The sequence below is a fragment of the Chinchilla lanigera genome, unplaced genomic scaffold, assembly GCF_000276665.1.
Source record: "Chinchilla lanigera isolate Chin_1 unplaced genomic scaffold, ChiLan1.0 scaffold00013, whole genome shotgun sequence".
NCBI classification, from domain to species: domain Eukaryota; kingdom Metazoa; phylum Chordata; class Mammalia; order Rodentia; family Chinchillidae; genus Chinchilla; species Chinchilla lanigera.
The window spans coordinates 25,157,149-25,169,198 of record NW_004955414.1 but is presented as its reverse complement, the minus strand read 5'-3'; the positions used below and the strand labels follow the sequence as shown (position 1 = coordinate 25,169,198).

At 38.1% G+C, this 12,050-nt stretch overlaps 1 protein-coding gene across 2 annotated transcripts in view; it reads right to left on the bottom strand.

The window, feature by feature from the left end:
* Ipo7 (importin 7) overlaps positions 1 to 12,050 on the bottom strand; it is a 64,190-nt gene that overhangs the window by 26,694 nt on the left and 25,446 nt on the right. For both annotated transcript variants that reach the window (XM_005380260.2, XM_013511836.1), the window contains 6 exons: positions 8,810 to 8,904; positions 8,613 to 8,697; positions 5,308 to 5,442; positions 4,533 to 4,632; positions 3,378 to 3,454; positions 2,505 to 2,621 (listed from right to left, as the gene is read on the bottom strand). In XM_005380260.2, coding sequence (XP_005380317.1) covers positions 2,505 to 2,621; positions 3,378 to 3,454; positions 4,533 to 4,632; positions 5,308 to 5,442; positions 8,613 to 8,697; positions 8,810 to 8,904 — 609 coding nt within the window. The remainder of the gene's footprint in view (positions 1 to 2,504; positions 2,622 to 3,377; positions 3,455 to 4,532; positions 4,633 to 5,307; positions 5,443 to 8,612; positions 8,698 to 8,809; positions 8,905 to 12,050) is intronic.

Genomic DNA, 12,050 nt, shown 5'->3' with positions numbered 1-12,050 from the left:
CAAAACTATGTACAATCAAGTGGAGATTTCTAAATCTAAACTGATCCAGTTAGCCATTTTTTGTTAGAAAATTTATTTGACGAAGAATTATGTGCCTAGGCTAAAAATGGCTATTATCACTGCTTAAAATTTCCTTAAAGATCAGTTTTTTGAGAGAAAACTTAGTAAGATTAGCTCAATGTTAAAGGCTTAAACTGTTTCTCCAGTAAAAATCCCCAGTACCACCAAAAGGGGAAAAAAGGAAAACCAGGAAAGATTTGCAAATCATACGTATGAAAAGGTCTAGTATGTTGAATAAAGCTCTACAAGCACTCAACAATAAGACAATCAATTCAAACTGGATATACAATCTAAATAGACATTTCTCCAAAGATACCATAAATGGCCAATAAGCACACGAAAAGATTATTATCACAAGCCATCAGGGAGGGGCTGGGGATTTAGTTCAGTGACACAGCGCCTGCCTGCTAAGTGTGAGGTCACAAGTTCCATTCCCGGTACCGGAAAGAAAACAAACAAAAAAAACAAACAAAACAACAACAAAAAAATCAGTAGCAATTTCCTGTGTAGGTGAGCTTTTGGGCTGGGGATTTAGCTCAGTGGCACAGCTCCTGCCTGGCAAGAGCAAGGTCATGAGTTTGATTCCCGGTACCGGAAACCACCCCCCCCCTAAAAAAAAAAACAACAACAAAAAAGAAGCCATCAGGGAAATAAATGGAAATCAAAACCGTAAGATATTACTCCTCATAACTAGGATGGCTATCATAAAGGAAAGTAACAAGCACCGATGAGGATGTACAGAAATTAAAATCCACATACACTGCTAGTGGAAATGTAAAATAGCACATCCACTTTGTAAAAGTTCTGTAGTTCCCAAAATATGACTAACAGTTTAGGTTGTTAGATACGAGGTGTGATCGAAATACACTGCAAATGTTTAAATAACAAAATTAGATTTCCAGGGGCTGGGGATTAAGCTCAGCGGTACAGCGCCTGCCTGGCAAGCGCAAGGTCGTGAGTTCGATCCCCGGTACGGGAAAAAAAACAAAAAACAAAACAAAACAAAAAAACAACAAAAAAAATTAGATTTCTTCCAATTACCCCCATACATGCTTATCCCCATCATTCTTGCAACTTCCTGAAGCAGTTCTGGAAACTGAATTTCTTGAGTGTCTTTAGAAGGTGCGACAAATAATATGTGAAATGCTAAGTGCCATTCAGTGGAAAGGCAGGCTTGTAAAAACATTATAGTTCGCATCCACCTTCTTCACCAGATTTTCCATCATGCAAATTCTGGCTCTTCTATAAGGTCAAAATGACCTTGAAAGGTAAATGTCACCAGGGATATAGCTCAGTGATACATTGCCTCCCTGGCAAGCACAAGGTCCTGAGTATGATTTTCAGCACCAAAAAAAAAAAAAAAAAGAAAGAAAGAAAGAAAGAAAAGTAAATATTTTGAACTAATTCAGGAACATCACTATAAACATTCATGAAACAGAATTTCCAGAATTCAGAAAGAACAACAGCATTCTTCATAATGGCCAAAAAAATAGAAAACAAATATCCATCAACTGATGAATGGATAAGTAAAATGTGATATATCAATTTAATATTATTTGGTAATAAAAAGGAATAAGCAAGGTGTGGTGGCACAGACAGAAGGATTGAAAATTCAAGCACAGCCTGGGCAACTTAATGAGCTCCTGTCTCAAAATAATGAAAAAATGACTGGGAGGCTGGGGATGTAGCTAGATAGGAAGGCTCTGAGGTTCAATCCCCAGTACTGGAACTGGGGGTAAATACTGACATAGTACAACATGATAAACCTTGGGAATAGCACACTACAAAGAACCCACTCACAAGACTGGTGTGGTGGTGCACGCCTGTAATCCCAGCACTCGGGAGGCTGAGACAGGAGGATCATTGCGGGTTCAAGACCAGCCTGAGCTACAAAATGAGCCAAGACCAGCCTGAACTGCATAAGGAGGCCCTGTCTCAAAAAGATAAAACAAACAAAACTAAAAACCAAAGAACCCACTCACAAAGGGCCACATATTCAGTGCCTCCTCCACATACTGGGGACTGAATTCAGGGCCTTCAACTGAGCTACATACCCAGCCTTTTTTTACTTATTGAGTCAGGGTCTCACCAGGCTGCAATCCAACTTGCTGTCTTTCAGCCTCAGCCTCCCAGAGGGCTAGAATTACAGGTGTTCCACCATACCAGGTTTGTATCACTCAATTTTTATGTCCAGAATAAATACAAAGACAAATGCATATTACAGGTAACTAAGGCCTGGGAGGTTTCAGAGTAGTGACTGCTAATGTGTCCATGGTTTCTTTTTAGGGTGAAGAAAATATTTTGCAATTTGATAGTAATAAGGATTGTACAGCTCTGTGAATATCTAAAAACTACTGAATTGTATAGATGTATTGTATATATACAACATATATTGTATTTCCATAAAACTGTTAACTGCAGCACAAATTTTACAAAAGAAATACCTTCAGAAGTATTTCAGCTAAAGAGCCAATCATATGCAAAGCTCCATCTTTTTTTCGAGGATCTGCATTTGGTTCTGTAAGAATCTGATAACAAAATCCCATAGTCTTCTGCAGTACCTAAATTAAAAGATCAGTAACACTTTATGAATACCCTAACACCCCTTGAAAACAAGCTGACAAAAACAAAATGACTCACATGATTAACATTTAAAGCAAATTTTGTGTTTGGACTAAAAGCCAAGTTCAGGATATATAATCATGTATTTTCAAAAGACCACTTTCATATCAAACATTATGTAAAGAATGCTGTATGTATTTAAAAGTAGTAAACACATTCAATATTTGCCTAATTGCTAATCACACTGAAATATTAAAAATGCAAATGAATGCCTTTTTCTGTTTGTTTTTATCCTTTTTGAGACAGGGTCTCGCTCTGTAGTTCAGGCTGGCCTTTGAGCTCACTCTGTAACCCAGGCTGGTCTCGAAGTCTCAGTGATCCTCCTGCCTCAGCCTCCCAAGTGCTGAGATTACAGCTGTGTGCCACCCCACCCAGCAAATGCCATTATTTTGATAACAGCTGTTTTTAAACAATATTCCTGACCATTCAGTCCATTCATGACCCTAAATATTAGAATGCACCATCCCATATTCTTGGTGGGAATGCCATAAAGTGTAGTATCTATGGAAATGTGTTAAACAAACATGCAGACAGTGAATATCTCAACAAATTTTAAATAATATTTCAAGAGTTATCTGCACACTGCCGGGCATTTAGCTCAGTGGCATAAGCGCCTGCCTTGCAAGCGCAAGGTCCTGAGTTCAATTCTTGGTACCAAAAAAACCAAAGAGTTATCTGCACATTAAGTAACGTACCTCTTTTCTCTTACTACAGGCTGTAAACAAAAGCGTCTGGGCAGCAGTGGTAGGAGAAATGAAATCTTCAAAGACATCTAGAGAACAAATTTAAAATTAAGACAGAAAACAGAAATTTTAATTTCTTCATAAAACATTTCCTTCATGTCTGATTACAAATTATGCTCTGTAAAAAAAGGGCACTTAAAAATCTGCTAACTGGGGGCTGGGGATTTAGCTCAGCGGCAAAGTGCCTGCCTGGCAAGCGCGGGGTCGTGAGTTCGGTTCCCGGTACGGGAGAAAAACCAAAAAAAAAAAAAAAAAAAAGAAAAATCTGCTAACTGTGCCGGGAACATAGCAATGGCATAGAGCCTGCCTGGCAAGCACGAGGTCCTGAGTTCGATTCGCAGTGCCAAAAAAAAAGTGCTGTTACATAAAGTATTAATTAAAATGAACCCCAATCTGCATATAATTTTGCAAGATCCTAATTCACTATCTTTTCTGTATAAATTAAATGTTAACTGACCAATTTTTCATAATAATATTCTTTCACACAAAACACCATCACTGTAAGAATTTTCACAACTGGATCACAAAAGTATAAAGTATAAAAAGCACAGATTTTGGTAGGAAGGACTAATGCTCAATAGCAGTCAGATCACAATTCTTTGTTTCACCCAGGGATCTCAAGTGACTCCAGCTTCTCTTATGCATCTTTTATTGAACTTTTTTTTCTCTTGGTACCAGAAATTGAACTCATGACCTCATGCTTGCCAGGCAGGGACTGTGCCACTGAACTTATATTCCCAGCCCTTCTATGCATCTTTTCAGTTCTCACACAGGATAACTACCATGGGATCCAAAAGTATAGTTTAGGCCAGCATGTTAAGGTGAAATCATGACTAACTGTTTTGGCATATGTCAGAAGCATGTCCAATTATCAAAATTGTAAAGCTATTGTTATTTGAATCTGCTAAAAATAAAGATTATTGTTTTAAAATGCCATAATTAATGAATGGCCTAAAAAGGTCTAAACAAGGGATAACTTACATTAAAACAACGAAGACATCCTTTTTACTATGCCAAAGATGAGGTCTTAACATCCTTTACGTTGGCTATACACACCACTCTCATCTTAACCATTGACATTTTGTCTCTAAAGTGAAACTTCCTTACCAAACTTCATGCGTATATATTCGTAAGGATCTTCTTGCCAAAGTTCCTCATCAGCATCTGTATAGCACATCAATGGAAAAATAACATCTTGGATAATGCCCTGCAATTTAAAAGTTAAAGTAACAGCCTTCAGTTTTGAAATCTGAACTGTCAAATCTCCTTTAAGTACTAAAATAAAAATAACTCTGTACATATTTTATATTTTATTAATTTACTTTTTTTGAGACAGGGTCTCGCTCTGCAGTTCGGGCTGGCCTTGAGCTCACTTTGTAGCCCAGGCTGGTCTCAAACTCGCAATAATCCTCCTGCCTCAGCCTCCCAAGTGCTGGGATTACAGGCGTGTGCCACCACGCCCGGCTTTTCTGTACATATTTTAAAGCTTAATACCAAATTTAAGTATGTGTTTAAAGGAGTCCCAGATCAACTACAAGGTATTACCACTTCTATACTATGCAATTATAAGCCCAGAATCCTAAAGAACAATCTGGTAAAATAAAACCCTTTGCTTATTTCCAAATTATATGACAAAGTATCAACTAATTATAATCCAACAATAAGATTGTTTGACAGTTTTAGACTAAAACGAAGCTGAATATTTACAAAACACCACTTAAAACTTTGTAAAAGTGTTGCAACTCCTGTTTTTTGCTACTGTCAAAACCATCACCAAAACTAGACTAAGATACACTCAACAAAGCACAACTTTTAAACCTTCATGGCAGTTAATGTTATTCTTATATTTCTAAGAAAACCATTTCATATAGAGAAGTATTACTTGTATGTGAGGCTTCAGATTCTTCCAGGTAAGGGCGTGGGAAACTCCTTGATTAATGTAATTTAATGTTTGCTGTAAAACTCGAGGAGCCATATATTGCTTCTCCTTGTACTGATATAACACCTTCAATAAAACCTTTAGGGGAGAAAAAGTTTGATTACAAACCAAAACTCTAATAGAAATTCTAACCACTTACAAACCAATAAAAACATTTTGACCCTCACCACTACAAAATAACCCCACAATCTTTTAATAGTCTGAGCACTCTACCATGTTGGTCAGCTTTAGGAAAATCTTGCCCACTTGATGTTTTAGAATGTTGATTTTGAGTGTGATCCAAAGACCTCTGGTGGTCCCCAGACCTTTTAGAAGGCCTACCACTGTCAAAGCTATTTCAAAATAAGGTCAAGATGTTATTTATCGTTTTAAATGGTTTGGTTTTTCTTTCTTGGTTTTTTTTTTTCCCTAAGAAACAGTCTCACTACCTAACTGAGGCTAGTCTTGATCTCACTATGTAGCCCAGGCTAGGATCTAAATCACAATCTCAGTCTCCTAAAGTGTTGGGATTCCAGACAGCTTCTTTAACCCCCTCTGACATTCAGAGTTAGGTTTTGACATTTGCATCAATGGTTCTAAAACTGCTTAATGTCTAACATGAATCAAGGGAGGGGCACTAAATAGCAAACTTTTATAGCAACTTTTCCTTAAAAATGTTCTCAGCATGCCAGAAAAAAAAAATTTAACTATTAAATTACTAATCAAGAAGTACAGAGTCCACATGCTAAACACTGAAGTGGATGGAAGGCAAGCATTAGTGAGATTGCCATGCAAGCTGAAATAGTCACTTATTCCATAAAAAAACGTAATATACTTCAAAGACCTAAGAGACAGATTACAGTTATTTAGACATGTGCACATGGCACACATTTTTCTAGAAATGAACAAACCAACCCATTACCTCAAAGAAAATAGATAACAAGTTACTGGTATTAAAGTTCAAGCTTTCAAGCAAAAATTAAGAGTTCTAGAAAACTTGGAGCCACCATTAGCTTGAGAGCCTTCCAAAATTTTAAAAAAAATTTTGAGACAGGCTTTCACTATGTAGGTGGCCCAGGCTGACCTTCAAGTTGCAGTAATCCTTTTGCCTCAGTCTGGAGTGCTAGGATTACAGGTATGTGGCACCATGCCTAGTTAGTTTTCCAATACTGAAACATAGTTTTGCATTAACACAATCAACATTTTCAAAATGCCAGGTCCAGGATATTACAGAATTACATAAATTATAAAGATAAAGATAAAGACTCAAAGTGTGATATAGTGGGACGTGGTGGCACATGTCTGTAATCCCAGCACTCAGGAGGCTGAGGCAGGAGGATCTTTATCTTTGCAAGTTCGAGGCCAGCCTGGGATATATAAGTGAGTTCAAGGCCAGCATGGGGCTGGAAATATAGCTCAGCAGCACAAGCGCTTGCCTGGTAAGTGTAAGGTCCAGAGTTCGATAAATAAAGACCAAGAACTTTAAAGTCTGGTTTAAAAGCCCTGTAGTGAGGGCTGAGGATGTAACTGAGCAGAAGAATGCTTGCCAAGCACGTACAAGGCCCTGGCTTCAACCTTCGGTACTGCTAAAACCACAAAACAACACCCAATTTTGCTAGGTGTGGTGGCATACACCTGTAATCCCAGCACTCCCAGCATCGGGGAGTGCTGAGGCAGGAGGATCATTGTGAGTTGAAGCACCCAGCCTGAACTACAAAGTGAGCTCAAGGTCAGCCTGAACTGCATATGGAGACCCTGTCTCAAAAAGACAAAAAACAAATCAAGAAATGTAAGTATGTTCACTGTTACAGTTTCAAACTGCACACTGTAATTAACCTTTTGGATTTTTTTGAGACAAGGTCTCCCTAAATTGCCCAGGATGGACTGAATTTGTTACACTCTTGCTTTAGACTCCAAAGTACTGTACTGAGATTGTAGGTGTGCCCCACCACACCTAGGTTTAAAAAAAACTTTCAAAACACCAAATAATGAATTACCAGTTTGGCGTAGTAGCATACATATGTAATCCCAGATACTCCAAAGAATCCCAAATTCAGGGCCAGCCTAGCTAATATCTCAAAATAAAAAAGGCTAGGAGTACACAGCCAGAGGTGGCAGCACAGCTCTGTACTCCTAGCACTGGGGAGTCAAGGCAAATGGATCACTGCAAGTTTTAGGCCATCCTTGGCTACACAGTGAGTTCAAGACCAGTCTGAACTACACAGAAAGACTCCTTTCTCAAACAACAAAAAGGAATATAGCTCAGTGTTAGAGTGCCCCTGAATTCAGTCCCCAGTACCCTGCACAAAATCCCATAATTACCCAGAGTCTATTAAAATACTCTTCCCTTTTTCAACATTGTATCTGTTGAGTCCACATTTTCTTATTTTTAATATCAACTAAATAAAAGACTGAATACAGAACCAGATAATAAGTATCCATGTACCTTTTAGCAAGCTAGATATTAAAGACATTTTTCATTCTGAAAAGTTACTGGCCATGAATTCCTGGACTCAAGTGATCTTCCTGCCTTAACTGCCCAAGCAGCTTGGACTATAGGCAGGCAACATCATGCCCTACCTAACTGTTGTATTTTGTTTTTAACATCTAATTTGCTAAGTATTATTTGGTATAACCTAGGTAAATGAAAGCCAGGTAAGCTGCTCAAAATTTAAGTCATAGGCCACTTGTAGTGGTGCACATCTGTTATCCCAGACTTGGGAGGCTGAGGCAAGAGGATTGCCTCATGTTCAAGAACAGCTTGGGCCGGGTATGGTAGCACACATGCCTGTAATCACAGCACTTGGGAGGCTGAGGCTGGAGAATTGTGAGTTCAAGACCAGCCTGAGCCAGGCGTGGTGGCGCACAACTGTAATCCCAGCACCTGGGAGGCTGAGACAGGAGGATAGTTGCGAGTTTGAGGCCAGCTTCAGCTATGAAGTGAGCTCAAGGCCAGCCTGAACTGCACAGTGAGACCTTGTCACAAAAAAAAAGACAAAACAAAAACCCCAAACAGACCAGCCTGAACCACAGAGCGCGCCCCTGTCTCAAAAAGAAAAAACAAAACGGAACAAAACAAAAAACAACACAACAGCTTGGCCCATATAAGTTCAAGGCAAAGTCTTGAAACCAAAAATGTTTGAGAACTGGTAAGGGGTTCAAAAACATGTACTTGTTAGATGAAAAGAAAGTAGAATTTAAAAAGACAAAGATTATTAACTTTAATGTTGAATTTCTATTTGTACTTAGAAAAGCTATTGTAAACTTACTTGCTGGATACCAACAGCAAATGCCTTCAGAAATACTTCAGCAAATTCATTATACTCCTTGGAAACATTGCCAGGGCTTCCATATCTAATAGAACATTAAAATACACATTATTTTCTTCTAATATTTTGTACTTGGGCTTATAAAAGCAAAATCTTTAAAAACTAAACATAAATCACCATATATGGAAAGGACTTACCTTTCAAAAAGCCTGGCTAAAATATGTAAAGCCCACTTCTTACATTTCCACCATGGTAATTCAGGTCTATCATCTTCTTCAACTTGAAGTGTTTCCTTTAAAGAGACATTTATTTAATGACAGCAAGAGATGATACAATCTAGGTGGAACCACGTCAAGTGAAAATGGACTCAAAATGTACGCACATTATAATGTTGGTCTTTTATAATAAAAAGTTAAAAATTAGGCAAGTATTGACCTTTACTTAAAGAAGCATCCCCACTGCCTCACTACTTGGTTACAAAGGATATGCTTTTATATCACCAGCCCCTGAAACTTTTATATAAGACACTTAAAACCAAGTTCTAGAAAACCTGAATCCACCATTAGTTTGACAGCTGTCCAATTTTTTAAAGAAATTTTTGAGACACAGCAAACATTTTAGACAAGATCTAAATAATGAAGTCAAGACCATGACAAAAATAGCTTAGTCAAAATCAAGATTGTTCACAATTTGTAAAGGCCACGAGACTTCACTTCAGAAACCTAGTTTCAGACATATCTGTAAATGTACGAGGATGTATGTATCACTCTTCATTGCAATAGTATTGATACAGGGGCCAGGGATATAGCTCAGCGGCACAGCGCCTGCCTAGCAAGCATGAGGTCATAATTTCGATTCTCAGTACCCTCCCCTGTACCTACTGATACAGCTAAAATTTACCAAGAGCTTAAACATTCATTAATAAGATAAAACTATCATACAACCCTTAAAAGAATGAGCTTACATACCAACCTAAGACATGACAGTACTGTTAAGTTAGGGTGAGTGAGAGTATGGAACAATGGAAACTCAATGCTACAGCCACTTTAAAAATCACTCTAACTCAAAACTGCGAAGAATTAAAAGCATCATACACAGCAGTATATGCACATCCATGTTTATAGCATCACAATTTAATCTTGGAAACAGCCCAAATGCCCACCAACTTGTGAATGGATAAAGAAGATGCAGTTTTTTAAAAATACAATGGAGTACTACTACTCTGCCATAAAGGACAGACATTTCTACATAAATGGATACACCTTAAGACCACACTTTTAAGTGAAATAAATACCGCATCTTCTCTGGTATGATAAATTGATAGTGTAAACAAAGACCCAAATGTATAATAGGTATTGTGAAATAGGAAGAAATGTTCAAATGGGAAGAGAAACTGGGTGGGCGGGGGACCAAGAAAGAAGGAAAAAATAGAAACAACACTTTTATAAATAAGGACAGGAAGACTGGTTAAAGGGAGGGTAGGGGAATGGGGATAAAAAGAATCAAGTTTTATTATGTACAGGTACAAATTCCCTGTGATGAATGTGATTATGCATACCTAAAATGTACCAAGAAACTTACTTAATAAAAAAAAAATTCTGTAATTACTTAAGCGCGCGCGCGCGCGCACACACACACACACAAAACTGGAAAATCATGCTGGTGCCTACTAACATGGCAATATATGGGCAGGGATATAGCCCAGTGGTATAAGCACCTGCATAGCAAGCACAAGGTCCTGAGTTCGATGCCTGGTACCAAAAAAAACCCATGACAATATATCATAAATTATGGAATACCTTTGTGAGGTATATACAAATGGATACTTGGCAACAAAAGAAATGAACTACCGTTATACAATATGAATAAATACCTTAAATATATATTAAGCAAAAAATGTATTTTAAAATATCGATATATTAACCAAAAATATTAAGTGAAAGAAGCCAGAAATGAAAGCTTACTTACAACTATTATGTTGGGGACTACATCCGAGTCTGCACACATGATAGATAAGCACTCTTAACCCTGAACAATATCCCCAGCTCATGAACAAACATTCTCTGGTAATTATTACTTACACGGGTACACACAATCATATACTCTACTAAATTATTTTCTTTAAATCTCTGTGCGTTACTGAATATAAATTATAACACACAAGGTACAAAATAGGTTTGAAACTTTCTACCCCCTCCCTTATTTTGGAGGGTTTTGCTATGTAGTTCAGGCTGGCCTGAAGTGCAGTGATCCTCCTGTCTGTCTCTTGAGTGCTGGGATTACAGGCATGTGCACCATGCCCAGTGAGACTTTCTACCCTGAACTCATGCTGCAGCCTAGGCTGGACCTGAACATGTGACCTCCTGCCTCAATCTCCTCAGTGGGATTACAGGTGTATGCCATCAAACCCAGAAAAAAGTGTATTTTATACCTATTAAATATGTAGAGAAACTGGGCGTGGTGATGCATGCCTGTAATCGCAGCACTTGGGAGGCTGAGGCAGGAGGATCATTGTGAGCTCAAGGCCAGCCTGAACTGCAGAGCAAGACCCTGTCTCAAAAAGACAAAAATTTAAAAAAATAAATTAAAAAAAAATTGTGATTATATGTAAAAAAGTTTTAACACCTAGGAATGTACAAAAAACCACTGAGTTGTACTAAGCGGGTAAATTTTATGGTAAGAAAGCCAGTTAAAAAAGTATACTGGGAGTAATAGTGCACATCTATAAACCAGCACTCGGGAGGTTGAGGCAGGAGGATTGCTGAGTTAGAAGCCAGCATGAGCTACATGGTGGGACTCTGTCGCAAAAAAGAATAAAAAATAAAAAACCCCAAAATATCCCCCAAAGTAATATAACTTGTAATTTAAGTTCTTCCTCTATTCATGGGACTCTAACAAATTATTAGGCTGAATTTAGTCATAAACTCTTTTCTTTTTTTTGTACCAGGAATGGAACTCAGGATATTATGCCGGCCAGGCAGGCTCTGTGCTACTGAGCTATACCCCGGCCCCTAGCCATAAACTTTTCTTTTTTGTCTTTTTGAGACAGGGTCTCACTATGCAGTTCAGGCTAGTTTTGAGCTCACTTTGTAGCCCAGGTTGATCTCGAACTTGCAATAATCCTCCTGCCTCAGTCTCCCGAGTGCTGGGATTACAGGTGTGTGCCACCATGCCTGGCCTTAAACTCTTAATTTAGTTAACAACTAGAAGAATTAGGATGAAATAAACACACACACAAATACCAAACTAATAATATATGAAATACTCCTTCAAAAATAAAAAGGTACTTTTATACCTAGAAAAATACATTATAAATTATAAAAGTTTATAAAGAATATTATACGTGGGGGCTGGGGATTTAGCTCAGCGGCAAAAGCGCCTGCCTGGCAAGCGCAAGGTCGTGAGTTCAGTTCCCGGTACCGGAGAAAAACCAAAAAA